The 18,080-nt window shown below is 37.1% G+C and overlaps 1 protein-coding gene across 1 annotated transcript; it reads left to right on the top strand.

The window, feature by feature from the left end:
• The first annotated feature begins 2,832 nt into the window (after positions 1-2,832).
• Positions 2,833-5,046, top strand: LOC136828215 (cuticle protein CP1876-like). The gene is made up of 2 exons (XM_067086058.1): positions 2,833-2,965; positions 4,273-5,046. Exons 1-2 carry the CDS (start codon positions 2,954-2,956, stop codon positions 4,810-4,812), a joined length of 552 nt encoding a protein of 183 aa, XP_066942159.1. The 5' UTR covers positions 2,833-2,953; the 3' UTR covers positions 4,813-5,046.
• Positions 5,047-18,080: the final 13,034 nt, after the last annotated feature.

Raw genomic sequence — 18,080 nt, forward strand, 5'->3', positions numbered from 1 at the left:
ATTTAAATACTTTTTTTTTTTAATAACTAAACCGTAATTAATTTTCATACATTTGCACCTTCAATGTTCAATTACATCCCTACAATAAGACATACACTCACACACACAAACAAATACAAATTATATATATATATATATATATATATATATATATATATATATATATATATATATATATATATATATATATATATATATATATATATATATATATATATATATATATATATATATTATATATATAAAAGGCTTTCGCGTTTAGAACATTTTTTAACCCTAACATCATGAGAGTTAAATGCTCTTGCAGATCCATTAACCGAGAGTAGACCTTTTGTAAAATTCCCCCCTCTGGTCACGTAGAACTCATTTGATGGAATAGACACGTACTTTGAAATCCTGTTCACGGTCCGTCAATCTCTATGATTTGCGAATTCCTCAGCGGCGCGGATGGCACGAGGGACGTTAAAGAAAAAGTAGAATTATTATTATTATTATTATTATTATTATTATTATTATTATTATTATTATTATTATTATTATTATTATTCAGAAGATGAACCCCATTCCAAATTGAACATTCATTATTATTATTATTATTATTATTATTATTATTATTATTATTATTATTATTATTATTATTATTATTATTATTATTATTCAGGGGCCACTGAATTGAAATTCAAGCTTCCAAAGAATATTACGGTGTTCATTCGAAAGACTTAACAAAAGGTGATGGGAAATATAGAAAGAGATCAGTTATTTTAAAAACAGATAAATTAACAGATTAATAGATAAATAAAAATGTAAATACAATATTAAAATTCAAGTTGAATCGCATTATGGTAGTAATTAGGATGGAGTCATTGTTTTAGATTAAAAGCATAACGGTTATAAACACGACACTCGTGGAATTCATTTGTGTCTGTGCTTAAGCTTTAGAGGAGAGAGAGAGAGAGAGAGAGAGAGAGAGAGAGAGAGAGAGAGAGAGAGAGAGAGAATAAGTGGAACTTCCAAAGTTCAAGGGAAGATGCAATACATTACCACCCCGAAGACATCCTTCTTGCATTTTGATACATTTTTACCTATTTATGAATTTATTAATGGATTTTTTTTTTTTATTTTTTAGTAAGTGAGATCTCTTCTTTTTGTGTTTCCCTTGACCTTCTCTTACCTCCTAATGGGCACCATAATATTCTCTGGAAGCTTTAAAGAATTTCAAGTCACTGGCCCCTGTGGTGGGCATGTTCCGTATGAATAGGATTCATCTTCTGAATAATAATAATAATAATAATAATAATAATAATAATAATAATAATAATAATAATAATAATAATAATAAATGTTCAATTTGGAATGGGGTTCATCTTTCTGAATAATAATAATAATAATAATAATAATAATAATAATAATAATAATAATAATAATAATAATATTTACAATAATAATAATAATAATAATAATAATAATAATAATAATAATAAATATTCAATTTGGAATGGGTTTCATCCTCTGAATAATAATAATAATAATAATAATAATAATAATAATAATAATAATAATAATAATAATAATAATAATAATAATAATAATAATAGAATTCTGACAGGCTAGCAGAAAATCTTCCTGCGAAGCAGAAATGTTTGCTAAGGGCGTCAAGGGAATTCCAACGCCCTCCGGAGTCCCTCTCGTCTTGAATGTATCCCCTTTTTCTTCTTATGTATGATATGAATACCCGTGCTATGGATACATATGACCTCCATCTTGACTTATACGGTTTTGTAGACTGTTGGTTTCTTTCAGTCTTACTTGTTTCATTGTCTTTTTTTATTTTTTTGGTTTTTTTGTCTCAGAACTCCTTGGTTTAAGTGGAGTCGTCGTTTTTGTATATATAATATTTATATGTAGATGTGTATGTATATGTATATATGACCTTCACCTTGACTTATATACGGCTTTGTAGACTTTTTTTTTTAGCCTTATTTCATTTATTTTTATTTTTTTATTTTTAGTCTCAGAACTTCTTGGTTTAAGCAAAGTCTTCGTTTTTGTATATATAAGATTTATATATATATATATATATATATATATATATATATATATATATATATATATATATATATATATATATATATATATATATATACACACATATATATATATACATACATATATATACATATATATATACATACATATATATATAATGTATATATATATATAATGTATATACATGTATATATATATTTTTGTATATTTGTATATATATATATATATATATATATATATATATATATATATATATATATATATATCTGTGTGAGTATCTATGTGTGTGTGTATGTATAGACACACAGGTGTACCTGGATGAGCAAAAAGCGAAAACGAACCATCCCCGTACCATCAAAACAAACGGCACAAATAAAAAAAAAAAGCAATCAAATAAAAAAAAAAAAAATCCACGCGGCAGTAAGACTCTTCAATTTCACTTTCGTCGGGCCGCGATCCCCAAAATAATTTTCTCCGACGCAGTCGGTATGTCGGCCAACAACTCCCCCCTCCTCCCCCTCCCTGGGGGGGTCCTATATACCGAGCTGAACCTCTGAGATTCGGAGTACGTCGGAACTAGCAGCAATAATCTGTTGCAACACCTGTTCTCCATGCGGTTGCAAACCCCTCGCTTTATAAAAACGAATCCCTGGGCCCATGAAACATACCTGACCTAACTACCTATCCTAATTATCCATTTTTATAAGGACATATAAGACCATTATCCTACAGGAGACACGGCGAAGTAGTAACCTTTTTTAATCGCGCCCATAGGATGATGGCGTATGCCATCGTAGACCTCTCTCGCCAAGGACGCCGGGTTCCCGACGGGTATATAAGTCCGCCGATCCGGGCCTTCCACAACAGTCTTCATCTTTCGGGCAAAGATACAACGTAGCAAGGCATCATGCGTTCTCTCGTAAGTGTTGGCATTTGTTTGTCGTAGTGCGTTCTGAGCACCTGTCTCATCTTTACGTCATTTTTAGGAGGTGGGGGGCGGGAGAGAAGAGAGACAGTCTTGCAGTGGACGGGGGAAGCATTCATCTGCCCATTAACCAATTTTAAATAATCAGATCGCAGTGGTGTGAGTTTTGATATGACTGCCCATAACTATGCATAACATAAATATGTCCCTTTTATAGGGAGTATAATTTTATATATATATATATATATATATATATATATATATATATATATATATATATATATATGTATATATATTACTTTATTTTTTTATTTTTAGGATTACCTTGCAGTGTAATCTGGTTGTTTCCATATATTCAGGCTGTCTTGCACATAATCAAAATTCTAACATGATTCCTCTAAATTTAACATGTTTTTACTTGAGGATTATGATTGCTTAGATGTAAAAATTTAATTTGAACATTGTCTCTGACCCCCCACAAGGAAATTATTAACTTTTTCATTACCCATTTGTCAGTGTATAACTTTAGCAGTGTGATTTCTGACTCAACTATCTAATGGCATTTATTTTTTCAGATATTTTATTTATTTTTTTTTTTATTTTAGTGACTCAATCATCTTAAATTCCTTCCGTAATACCACTAAGACAATTCCGACTTGAATACAATTCCAACTTGAATGCAGTTCCAACTGGAATACAAGTCCAACTTGCCTCCCTGAAATCTAAACATCCTTTTTCTGAAGGAGTCAAAATGTAATGTGTGTTCAGATAATGGAAACATCATCTTCACGAACTGTGATGTGTGATCACATTATGAAGATTCTATTCTTGTTTTTTTTTTTTTACACCGAATTTTCAGAAAGATTCGAAGAGAATAAATGAATGCTCTTTCAATCTTTCGAATGGAAGAGGTGAGGACTAGAATGATGATCAGCAATATTTTCCTGAGATTGGGCGGTAACCACTACATCCTTCAACACGGCCTCCGCCCCTCTCTCTCTCTCTCTCTCTCTCTCTCTCTCTCTCTCTCTCTCTCTCTCTCTCTCTCTCTCTCTCTCTCTCTTGCAAACATTTACGGTGTAAAAATGGGGCACATAATTTTTACAACTTGCTGAATTGCTGAAGATGGCCGTTAGTCTGCTATCCTCTCTCTCTCTCTCTCTCTCTCTCTCTCTCTCTCTCTCTCTCTCTCTCTCTCTCTCTCTCTCAGCCAACAGAAACCAACACTGTAGCTGAGAAATTTACGAGATTATCGTCCGCTCATCTCTCTTCTTCTTCTTCTTCTTCTTCCCCTCCTTCAGGTGCTCCTGAGCGTAGTCCTGGGTGTGGCCCTGGGCGCCCCCCAGCACGGATTTCCAATGGACACCGCCGAGGTCGCCGCCGCCCGCGCCGCCTTCGTCGCCGAGTACAACCGCCTGGCTGACCTAGCCGCCAGGGCTCCGGACATCCACATCATCCACAGAGACCCCATCGAGCACCAGCGCGCCATTCAGCAGGCAGCTAACCACGTGCCCCAGTCCGTCCCAGTGCCCACCTTCAACGCCTTCTCCTTCTCGGCCAACCTGGGCAGGAACCAGCAGTTCGTCCCGGGACCCAACACCTTCCCCGGCGCCGGACACCTGGCTGGGCATTTGGCCGGGCACCAAGCTCCCGCCCCTGCGGCACCCCACCGCTTCTCCGCTCCCGACGCCCCGACCCCGAAGTGGCAGGGTCCCTTCGCCCACACCATCCCCGCGGGCGTTCAGGGCTCCCAGGCCCAGACCGTCGAGACGCCCGAGGTGGCCGCCGCTAGGAACGCCCACTTCGCCGCCCACGCCGCCGTCCTCGGCTTCCAGGGGTGATGAGGGAGGTTGCCAGCTGCCCGCCTAGAAGTATCTCAGCAAAGGAGGAGCTTCAGCCACGAGGGAGGCCCATCTCTCTTCCGCAGAGAAAGCAAGCAGTCCCCAGCTGAAACCGCCCCCCGTGCCAAAGATGTGATCGTTACGCCTCTTCTCTCATTTTTTTTTTCCCCCTTCCATATTTTATCTTTGTAAAATACACACGACGAATTATATTATATGAAATGTATATACAAACATTCGAGTTTTCATTGCGAACCTCTGATTGGTTTCACTGTTGTTCAGTAACAGAAAGGAACATAAAACTAGTCAGTTTATTTGCAGTCTACTTTTACTTGAGGTACTCTGCCCTTTTGCCAAGCTAGCTTCACATTGATCAGATAATGATGAAGAGACCAAAATGGGCATGAATGCCCATAATTAGATCCTACAAGTAAAACGTTGAGGGGTATCTGCTTCAGAGATGACAGACAGAGATGACAGAGTCGACCATCAAAAAAAAAAAAAAAAAAAAAAAAAAACATTACAGAGATTCATGAAACAGAGAGTGGAAAAAGAATCCCACGTTCTGGACATGAATGATACGAAGAAGAACTGATCAGAGGACTTGTATATTTTTTCCAAAGGCTTCAGTCCAGTCCTTGAGAAAGAAGCGTATCTGACTCTTAATAGGGGTGGAGAATACTTCTCAGGGTGACTTTTGTAACCTGTCTTCTGCTTTCATCATCAGTTTATTATTATTATTATTATTATTATTATTATTATTATTATTATTATTATTATTCAGAAGATGAACGCTATTCATATGGAACAAGCCCACCATAGGGGCCACTGACTTGAGATTCAAGCTTCCAAAGAATATTACGGTGTTCATTAGAAAGAAGTAACATAAGGTAATGGGAAATACAGAAATAAAAGACCACTAATTAAAAAAAATAAAGATAAATTTATTTTTTCCTTTTTTAATAAGTGACATCTCTTCTTTACGCATTTCCCATCACCTTCTGTTAACTTCTTTCTAATGAACACCGTAATATTCTTTGGAAGCGTGAATTTCAAGCCAATGGCCACCTTAGTGGGCTTGTTCCATATGAACAGAGGCTCAGCTTCTGAAAAACAATAATAATTAACAAATTAATAAATAAACAGCTACAAATAAACATAAGGATCAATTATTTGCGTTTGTCTTCGAGCTTCTCGTATCTCCTCGTAGGAATCGACGAAACATTTTGCAAAAAGACGTGATTAAGGAGCAATTGTCACTTCTGATAGCTATCTGCAGGGGTGCATATTTGATCATAGCCCTTTCAAACGTTTCTCTCCACCTGTTCCATATCACGTAGGCCGTCCACTAGTCAGCTGACGCGAGCTTCTGGGCAAAGCTTTTTATCTGCTTTGTGAAGTTGAGTTAGATATATATATATATATATATATATATATATATATATATATATATATATATATATATATATATATATATATTATATATATTTATATATATGTATATATATATGCATACATGCTTCCTATCAATATATTTTTAGAATTATTCTAACAGAGGTGGGGCCATCCTTGAAGACCCCAAATTTGTCCCAAGAATGTGTGTGTATGCTTAGGGAAAAAAAACGTGTGTATAGAGATTCATATTGAACCTTCGACATATTCCATTCCATTCACATTCATACACGATATTCAAACTCATTAAAAAAAACACACACGGAAAAAGATGTGAAATTCATTCAGACTCCAAATATTTGTTTATAACACACTACCCAAGGATTACTTTAACATTTAGAATAAGAATCTTTTTTTTATGTAAAACCGTTTATTGATAACACAGTTACCTAAGATTTTTAGCATTTGTCTCTTCACCCACAGTGTATTATTATTATTATTATTATTATTATTATTATTATTATTATTATTATTATTCAGAAGATGAACCCTATTCAAATGGAACAAGCCCACCACAGGGGCCATCGATTTGAAATTCAAGCTTCCAAAGAATATTATGGTGTTCATTAGAAAGAAGTTACAGAAGATTATTATTATTATTATTATTATTATTATTATTATTATTATTATTATTATTATTATTATTATTATTATTATTATTATTATTATTCAGAGGATGAACCCTATTCGCATGGAACAAGCCCACCACAGGGGCCATCGATTTGAAATTCAAGCTTCCAAAGAATATTATGGTGTTCATTAGAAAGAAGTAAGAGAAGGTAATAGGAAATACAGAAAGATGAGACCTCACTTATTAAAAAAAAAAAATTAATAAATAAAAAATAAAATATAAATTATTAAAACGCAAGGAGAATTATGTTAGGGTAGTAATGCATTGCATCTTCGCTTGAACTTCTGAAGAAGTTCCAATCGCCCAACTTCCTCAGCAGAGAGGCTGTTCACGGTCCAACAGTTCGAGGAATAAAGGACCCTTTGAACTGAGAAGTTCGACAGCTTTGTATGCTGTCTATAACGGGATGCTGAATGAAGAGGCAAGATAAAAATAGATACGGACGGGAAATTATACCAAGACTTATTTTCTTCCTTGTTCTTGTGATATGCCTTTTTTTTCATATGTTTTTTAAGTGATTGCGTCATCTCTCCTACTTATCTCTTCGTATCAGAACGCGAAGCAAAGGGGAACGTGCAGGCTCTTCATTGGTGAGACCCCACAAGGAACTCTACTGCCATTTCTGGTCTGTAGAACGGGCTCTGTGACGGCCGTTAATTCCCCGTACGAATTGGCCGACATCGTAACGTATAAGGCGAGCGTTTTTTTACTATTTTTATGATTTAAGAGACGAGTGGAATTGGGTACCTTGTGTCTTTATTTTGCCCAGGTAAGGGGAACGAAAATAGAGTTTCAGAGGCAAGCGGAATTGGGTACCTATTTATCTATCTGGCCCAGATAAGGGGAACGAAAATACGATTTCAGAGGCAAGCGGAATTGGGTGCCTTGCGTCTCTATCTTGCCCAGGTAAGACGAAGGAATAAGAGAGAATTAAAAGATTTACAAAACGTATTTTGTGAATGGACCGTCAGTTAATTCCTCTTACGAAGATGCTGAGAAAACCTATAAATCAAGTGCATTTTTAGTTTTCTGACAAGAAAACTATTGTGACGGCTTTGTCTGTCCGTCCACACTTTTTCTGTCCGCCCTCGGATCTTAAAAACTACTGAGGCTAAAGGGATGCAAATTGGTATGTTGATCATCCACCCTCCAATCATCAAACATACCAAATTGCAGCCCTATAGCCTCAGTAGTTTTATTTTACTTAAGGTTAAAGTTAGCCATGATCGTACTTCCGGCAGCGATGTATGATAGGCCACCACCGGGCCGCAGTTAAAGTTTCATGGGCCGCCGCTCATACAGCATTATACCGAGATCACCAAAGGATAGATCTACTTTCGGTGGCCTTGATCACACGCTATACAGAAAATTCGATAGCGCCGAAGAAACTTCGGGGCATTTTTTACCTGTTATATTTTCGATTTCAAAGCCAAGCAGGACGTGATACCCACAGTGCCCGTAACGTGCCCAGGAAAGACGAACGAAAAAAAGAAAAATAGGTTGGAGGAAAGGAACTACGAACGGCTAATGAGAGATAAGAAAAAAAAAGTACCGTTATCAAACTTATCACGACTTTCAAACGTTAATTTTATTTTTTTACCAGTTAATCAAAGGGAAAGACGTCACGCAGATACCATTGGAAACCCATATACGAAAAGGAAGTAGAGAGAGAGAGAGAGAGAGAGAGAGAGAGAGAGAGAGAGAGAGAGAGAGAGAGAGAGAGAGAGAGAGAGTCCGGAATGCCTGTGTCATCATTAATGATAGAACTCAATCGTCAATACCTGGTATACAAGGCACTAGGGCGGGTCTTCCCCCCGCCAGGTAAAGGTGAAGGTGAACGGCATTCCTGGCCCTGCGATTATGCATATGTATATGTATGTATATATTTATGTGTGTATATATAAGTAATTACGTCTGTTAAGCAAAGGCTTGGAGTCGTCACTGAGGAATAAAAGGCATGCAAGTAACTACAGATGCAGTAGACCTAGGTTGTTAGATATATATATAAATGTATATATATATATATATATATATATATATATATATATATATATATATATATACTGTATATACTTACATACATTTATATATATATATATATATATATATATATATATATAGAGAGAGAGAGAGAGAGAGAGAGAGAGAGAGAGAGAGAGAGAGACCCTATCTCGGTTAAGCCATCCACACGGAAACCCAAAAAGTCACGGAGAGAGAGAGAGAGAGAGAGAGAGAGAGACAGAGAGAGAGAGAGAAATGATATCAGACATGACACTTTACATTCTTCTTATACCGTCATTCATCATCCATCATCATCTTCGAGGTCAAACATCATGGCGGGGATGTCATCTCATCCGCCTTAATTTTCGTGGGAATCATTATTTTTACAGACAATGGTTCTTTTCCGGATTTTTTTTATTTTATTTTACTCTCTTTCCCTACAAGGAGAGCTGTCGCTCGTGGACTGAAGCCCTATTAGTAGACAGACTTAGTAGATTATTATTATTATTATTATTATTATTATTATTATTATTATTTAGAAGATGAACCCTATTCATATGAAAAAGCCCACCTAAGGGGCCATTGACTTAAAATTCAAGCTTCCAAATAATAATAATAATATTATTATTATTATTATTATTATTATTATTATTATTATTATTATTATTATTAAAAAAAGAAAATGTAAATTAGTATATTAATAGTTGTATCAGAGTAGTGCCATCTGCATTCCTGCAATTCGTGTTTTAATTTATTCCAGTAAAATTTTTGTATCCCCTTACACAATTTGACACTGCTATCTTGTTTTCGCTCATACTGATATTTAACATCTTATTTGACGTTCAATTATCACGCCAGCTATCAAGAATACGCCACGGGAAGCTATTTTTTTTTTCTCTCTCAGACAATCAACCATTGATTGCATTCTCGGGCGGAAAAAGAATGAACGAAAGCGTCCTTCAATTAGCGAGAGTCGGTCCTTCCTGGGAAGAAATTGCAAGAACTTCCGCTTCCATCCACTATACTGGCTCTAAAGCTCATTCACGCCTGAAGCGTAGACAAATAAAAAAAGATCAGTCACCCCGGCGCGGTTCGTTCTCCACGCATGAAAAGACCTTGGCTGGTATTTCAGTCATCACAGACCCGTGAATGAATCTGTCGTGAGCCTTCACTTAATTAAAACTCCTTCCAAAAACATGAATTCACAGTTCCGAGTTCGGCCGGACTTTGGAGTGGCGTCATGTATCCCACTCGACTCGACGCGTGTAACGGTCAAATTTAATCGGAATTCAAATGCCAGAAGAAACGAGATGGAAATCAGACCTCTGACGAAACGTTTTCACGTCTGATTATCATCGAGGTTTCGTATTGTTCTCGAGCTTTCCATTAGACCAGCTGAAACTCGTCTCACTTATACGGTCTATGTGTTTCAAGCCTATCCTGTAGAAGTAAAGTCTCTGAGGTCGCCCTTGAGCACCGGAGGACGCTATCCACTCCTGTCCCCAAATCCACAGGGCACCAACCACTCTCCCCACAGTAGCCCTCTCCCCCAGCAATAACTTTCAAGGGCAACGGGGAGCTGGACATATGAGGTGATCCAGTTCACAGGCCCTTTTTTTTCTTCTTATTTTTTTGTCACCTGGAAATGACTGTGTTGGTCTAAGCACCCGCTACTGGCAAGGTGGCTGTCGTACGCTTAGTAAGCCTGCTCATTTTGGCTCTGAATGATGGAGGAAACCGTATAGTAAGATGATATATATATATATATATATATATATATATATATATATATATATATATATATATATATATATATATATATATATATATATATAACTGATTCACGAAGAGAGCAAATTTCAATAATGTACCAAGATTTAACATCAATGAAAAGGGTCTCTTTTCCCTCTCAATAATAATAATAACGATGAATTCAAAAGCTAAAAAAAATTAAGGCGTTAGCTTGAGGCTTCCTGCAAACTTCTCTGTGCTTTTGGTTCCTTTGAAATGCAAGCAGCTTGCATTACTGTGTATAATGTAGTAATTCTGCATTTAAACTGTACATGAACATCGCAAAACGCCCAATTTAGACAAGGCCAGGGAAGAATCTGTGTTAGTTTGCTAGCCTTGACGTTTACTCGATTCAAAAGAATTTTCGTCAAGCAAAAAAGGCAAAGTAGATCTTTTACTGCTCTTTCAAATTCTTGTCACATTGCAGTCGTTTTTAATTTTGAGAACCCCTTTCATTCCTTTTACTGTACCTCCAGTCATATTCTTTCATCATAGTGCGACTACGAGGTTTTCCTCCTGTTACATCTTTGAAACCTTTTACTCTCAATACTCTGAGCTGGTCTGAATGACCTCATAGGTCCCAGTGCTTCATATTCCTGTACCCTGACCTTTTTTCCCTTATAAAGTATCCGTCCTCAGAATAGCTGAGTCTGGGTATTACGATTAGAGGTCGTTAAGGCCTGCTCTAGGGAAAGAGCCCGTGCCAGCACAAGGCTGGTGAACTCGAAAACTATCAGAGACCATCCGGTTGCTAAGAAAAGTTCCTTGTTCTAGTGATAAACCAAAATTACCATTGTGGTATGAGGTATATATATTTGTACTTATAGTATAATTATTTTATATTATGCGTAGTGAAAGAGTTTACACATGGCCGCCCTTATGCGTACAGTAATCTTCACATTCGCGATCCCTTGGCACATTGTTTTGTTTCCAGCTCGTTGAACTTTTCCGTCAACTTACGTTACAGAATAGAAACTCTTTCCGCCTTTGATTAAGCTTCCCTTCAAAATGAGGCCACTGACGATGGTTTGTTGGGAGTGTCTTGCAGAGGGAAGTAAATTCTTCGACTGTTAACTGGAAATTCAGTGGGTCTAAATTACCAGAAGGCTCGATTTGCAAAGGCCCAGTTCTATTTGCATTTCGCCAGGCTTGAGCGTTGAAGTTTGTCACCCTTTGTCAAAGGAGAAGACTTGTGTAGAGTAGCTGGCCCAGTGGTATGTGGCATTATACAGTGGCCAAGGGTGTCAAAACTCAAATGTTGGTCTCAGCTATGGCAGAATCAACTTTGAGAACTAGATCCCAGTCTGTTGCTGGAATGCGAATGGCCTCATTCAGTGGCAAGAGACAATAATTAGATTGCCAGAATTCTAGTGGCGACTTTGCCATTCTAGTCAGTAACACCAGAACAAGCCAGAACCATGATATAATCATTGATGTGACGTTTCTAAATAAACTACTGTAGTTATAAGTGACAGCCAAGTCATAGTGTGGCTTCTCACAGGGCTGGCCAAGGAAGAGTAAAAGTTGAGAAGGTCACAAAGAACTCTTTAGTGTTGTTTTTAGTGCACTGCACAAAGGGTGCTGTCAGGTGATAGCCATCTGAGGACTATGTGAAGCATAACTAGTCACAGAGTGCGCTGTAGACATTACTTAAGGTTCTTTGCAGCGTCCCTTCGGCCCCTAGCAGCAACCTCTTTCAATCCTTGTACCGTACCTCCATTCATATTACCTGGGCTTTCCACCCTCCCTAAAAATTGTTTCAGTGTAACTGCGAGGTTTCTTCCCGTTACACCTCTCAAACCTTCTTACTGTCAATTTCCTTTTCAGCACTGAATGACGTCATAGGTCCCAGTGCTTGGCTTTTGGCCTAAATTCTATGTTCCAGTTCCAATTAGTCACCGATCACTTATATTCTTGAAGGTAATTTTACTATAATCACGGAACCTAAACGCAACAGAGGCTATTAAAACATGCATTGTTAGTAAACTTTATTTTCGTCCATTTTATTGAAAAATTTAACATTTACAGAACAAGGATAAACCAACATACTGCACTATGATAAAAGTAATTAAAGCTTTGTGTGCGCTCAACTTCTCTTAAAATTAGACTCCTCAACTTCTCTTAAAATTAGACTCCTTAACCTTATATACCACTGTAATAGAGATCCTGTCTATTCAACTGCACATTCTGTACAAATATATATCTCTAGACCATTGTAACAACACAACAGCAACAAGTAGTACTTACAAGCACCAAAATAGAGCTATGCTTTACTCTTCTGCAAATCAGTATTCGCTTAAAGAATGTCAGTTACGAGAACTTTGTTAAAATCGTGTAGGCAGTCCCTGGGTTACGCCAGGTTCGGGTTCCGTCGTTCCGGGCTTACGGCGCTTGCCTCACGGTGCCGTTGACCGCAATTTTTCAGCGCTGTAAGTGGGTTTACGGCGCCGTTACCCAGACTTACAGCGCTGTAAGTGCTATTTATTCACATTATAGTTATGATGCTTTGACGCAGTTTTTGGCTTACGGCCTGCCACTGGGGACGGAACCCCTGGCATAAACCGGGGACTGCCTGTAATACATATAAGAAAGCTAGACCAAATGAGATGTACAGTATATCCTTCATGCTGGTATGTCACATATCCACGAATCTGACCCTTTCGAAATGGATATGAAACTTTCACTCGAGGAGAAAAGATTTATGGCCAAAACTGTATTTTGCTCATATTTCTCAAGTCCAAAAATGCAAGAAAAGTTTCTGTGACCAGTCAGTGAATGACAATGTTCTCCGTAAACTGTAAACTAACCATATTCTGAAAACTCAAAGTAAGCCTGGCTATGACACGACTTGGTAAAATGAGTTTTTGCCGAAATTATCATACACTATTCTTCATTGTACACTTACTTCACTGCAGTTATTTGCATGTAACTGTTGACAGCATATTTATACAGGAAAATCACATTTTTGTCAACATCTATACTATGTAGGAATTTAACATTGATGTCGGCATCAGCGACCCAGGCAGTCATTTAACTAGAACCCCCCCAATTACTAATTAAATACCGAAGCGGGAGACAAATTCAGAAATCTACGGTAATAGAGAACCACTTGGTATGTGTGGTTGCTGACAAATGGTCAGAGAAAAATAGAGTATACTTAAATTTAAAATTTCACCTCTCGCAAGACTGCCCAGAGTGACTGGCTTATGAGCTAAAGGAAGAAAATTGTCACTCAGATTACCTGTTGATTCCTAAAAGGAAGATTGCAGATTCCTAAAAAAAAAAAATCTTGCAAATGAATATGCGTCAGACCATAACACAGTAAGTGACCTTTATAGAACAGATTCACAAGTAGGCCTAAAAGATCTGTTATACTTTAATCTCAGTGTCATTTCATTCAGAATTATAATATATCCTATAACCAATTACTACACAACAAACCTTCAGGAGAATATTTTATAGAGAAATTATGACAGCCCACAAATCTCATACATTTGAAATTTACGATTCCAGTTTCAAAAACTCCTGGCCAGTCTAGCCTTCTCATGTAACCAATACCTAAATCAAAGGGTATAAGGTCTTTCCACTGTCATACAGAAATATTAGTAAGGTACTGTACTGCTGTACCAATTTCCCAGTTAGGCTATATTTCATCTGACTTCGATCCAAACATATCGTATCTCTTTGTAGCTGGTGATGTGACATCACTGTAATATGACACCGTTCAAATGTGCAGCCTTTATCCTTTATATTTAAACTTTCTGTATAATTGAAGAAGCTTGCAGATTATGATAAAATATAAAGCATATAACAGAAAGGATAAATAATCTGTAATGGAAGCATTAAACATAAGGAATTTTGATGGGTACCAAAGTCTTGAAACATATCTAAATTTAAAAACTACATAACAGCTTTACAAATCATCATCGACTATCAATAGACTTGTTATAAATGAGCTATCATCATAAGCAGTTGGCTATAGTAAAGTGAAGGACATATATTGGTAGCTAAAAATGTACAGGAATATATTTACAATCGAGTTGTTATTGTCATTCATTCGTAACAATATGTTATTTGACATAGTAAACACCTCAGTAGGCTATTTCCAAGGAATATATGCTTAAGAATTCATATAAAAATAAAACACTTACAGTACTGTAAAGCAAAGAATATTAATTTCATATTGCCCCAAAACCGTCAGTTTTAAAGCATTCGGGATGCTTTTCACCGGGTCATATTTTTTGAGTCCTTTATAATTTAAATTCACAATAAACACAGTGCATAATGATACATAACAGACTAATGTATACTCTTACTCATTTGTTTTCTCAACTTCATTTCATTATTATCCTTTATGTCTGACGATACGATAATTCTGAACAACCTGACAATAATAAAATAAGTTTAACACCTCCCTGGCATCTTTATAAAATCAACAAAGAAGACTGTCAACTCACACAGGTGTTGACAGTTGTGACATTCATCAAAAATATTCCCAAATTTATTCTTGCTTTAACAAAATGTGCTCAGAGCATCCACATCTGAATAATCACCAAAGCCACACAGACACTGAAGCAAAAATCAAATACTCATACGTCTGTTTCACATATTAATTTATCGTCACATGCCTGAAAACAAAAATCTTGTTACCGTATTACGATTGACGTAAGTTGGTCTGATAAGTTTAAATATAAAATGAAACAACTGCATTGATATATGAAAGCAACTGATAGAGATAATTAAATGCCAGTTTTAAGTTACATAACGGAGGGTGAAAAATGCTGTATAAATGCTGATACTCACAAAGTTATGTGGGCTAATTTTATTAAAAAACGCTCTAATTCCGGAAATATGTCCAGCCCTACTTCTCTTCCTTAAGTTCATTCTTCTGGTAAACTTGTGATGAAACGATATCCATTAGCTATTAACTTTGCACAAATCAATTTTGCAAATGTAAAGGGGTCACTTGAAAAACAAAGATGTTTGATAGGTACTGACCACCATTTTACAGTTCTTACATCTCCTTCCCTGGAAGACATCCAAAGCTCTCCATCACTAATGAATCACTAATGGTGATTAGGTTAGGTATTTCCCACAATACTAGGCCTCCTTACATTTGTCTCACCCCTTTACTTTTCCTTGCATCTGCAGATACAGGTGTGGGATTATTCTTATCAAATAGTTTAATGTTTGTAATCTTTTAAGCACTCAACAAAGTTGGGAGGTCTCCTACTGTAAAAGAAGTGCCTCCCTTTATTGAGTACAAGGTGTTCTGAATTTTTATTGCAGAAGTAATATATTGAGTAACACAACTTGAAAAATGCTTAACAGCTTTAAAGATAGCGGCAGACTCCTCGACCTTCAGACTGAAAAGCTGCCTTCAAGGATAGTTCTGCAACTGAAGACTCCCTGACTGGTTCATCATAATAAGCCATCATTAATTGGACTTTATCAGATGTAGTATAACACTTTGGAGGTATGCTGAATTTGGGACGGTGACTCTAAAAGTTCGCAAAGTGAATTTTATATTCTAAGGTAGCCGTAATATGAAATCCACAGTAATGAACTATTTGAAAATGCATTGGTGTGCAAACACTGACTGAACAGGTAGATGAGTTTCTTTTCCACCCCAAAGAAGATTAAGGGATACAGAAGTTTAACTCACACACCAACCACAGGCGTACTTTGCATAATTGAGGTCCCTTGTTGACTATCCACATTTTGGTCTTGCTGTTGTACTGAAAAAGCCTGAGAAAGTCCTCTCCAGCAATGGGGTTGTTGGGTACCTGAGTGATACTGAACACCTGCTGACTTCACATGATCACCTTCAGGCAAGAAGGCCCAGGGACTGGAAGTTTTGGTGAAAACAAAATTTGCGATACTGTCGTTGAGATTATAGCCAATAAGAACTCCTTTGAATACAGTTTATGAGACGAGGCAGAGCAGCCGCATATTTGGATCACTTATGCTGAGGTCATGGTGCAGTAAAAGCTACCCTTTGATTTCTGAAGGAAATAATGATTGAAAAACACTCTTATCATGCTAATAAGCGGGAAAAGATGACCGCAGGCTATCGAAAAGCTGTATTATTTCATCTTTCATGCAAAGTAGAGAGCAAAAAATTGGAAGGTTCTTCCATACTATTCATGAAGCACTTTAGAGTAATTCACCTCACAACTTCCAAAGCCCCTTGCAGGCTTGATCATCACCCCCTTACTAGACCTCTTGCCTGTCTCCATCAACCACCATCCAAGAACTAGACAAAGTTGTTGGGACCAAGCATGCATAATCCACTTAATAATAGTGTCCAACTGCCAGGATCCTGGTGGTGGGGCCGTGTAGAGGAAACTTAAGACTGTTTCAGTTGTCTCAACATAATGCATTATTATACTGAAATGAATTACTTCCAGGTGAAATGTTATGTTGGGCCACTTCAAGTTGACCAGGAACCCCTATCGTTTGCTGGACTGAAAGACCATCTTTCGCCCTTGGCAAGTTGTTGTCTAAATGGTACTGTTTTCAGCTCATCCTCCAGATCTGTACAGTACCTTGAAAGTAAACCAGGATTACGTTGGGTGCCGTGAACTGCGCAGAGACCCCAAGGGACCATTGAGTTCAAAGTAGCACACTAAAACTATGAGATTACTAACTTCCACACAAACTTGGGTACTCCTCTGAAGACAAGTGCAGAGTTAAGTGGACATACTGATTCTTCATGTGTGTTAATTCCATATAGTCTTAGTGACACCGAAGAACTAGCTCTAACTTCCATATGGAGCATGGTAAGGAACACAAGCTGGAGGATTTGTAGATCTCAAAGGAACTTCAGTCCTCGTGACAAGAACTAAGATAAGGGAGTTACAAAGGCATGCAAAGATTTATTTGGAAATTCGTCTTTTGCCTTCTTACTTGGCATGTTGCAGACTCACTTGTCTGAAGTGGCTAATTTTCCAGCTTAGAATGCAAAGATACTACTGTAGATAATTTGCTTAGAGACCACTGGCGAAGGACACGCCAAATGGGATCTAGCACAGTAGGGGAGTGGGAATTTCTCCTGAACAGAAAGCACACTCAGAAAGAAACCTCTTGAACGAAAACGTAAAATTGTTTACAGTCCAGTTGCTGGTCAGATCCATGCAGAATTCTAGCACTGAATTTGAACACTACAAATCGCAATAAAAAGATACTCTTCTAACTCACTTCCACAGACCCCAGTTAAAAGTCCAACCACAATATGCTATGCAAAATAAGGCATATCTTCACTAAAATATACAAGAACTACTACTTTTCCTAATTTGAAATGAAGTTTGGCCCTCTCCCTTAACCCATGATAAATAGCTACCCTCCTCTATAAAATGCAACGAATCCATTTATATTTACTTTCTTCTCTCTG

This window comes from Macrobrachium rosenbergii, chromosome 42, assembly GCF_040412425.1.
Source record: "Macrobrachium rosenbergii isolate ZJJX-2024 chromosome 42, ASM4041242v1, whole genome shotgun sequence".
NCBI lineage: Eukaryota > Metazoa > Arthropoda > Malacostraca > Decapoda > Palaemonidae > Macrobrachium > Macrobrachium rosenbergii.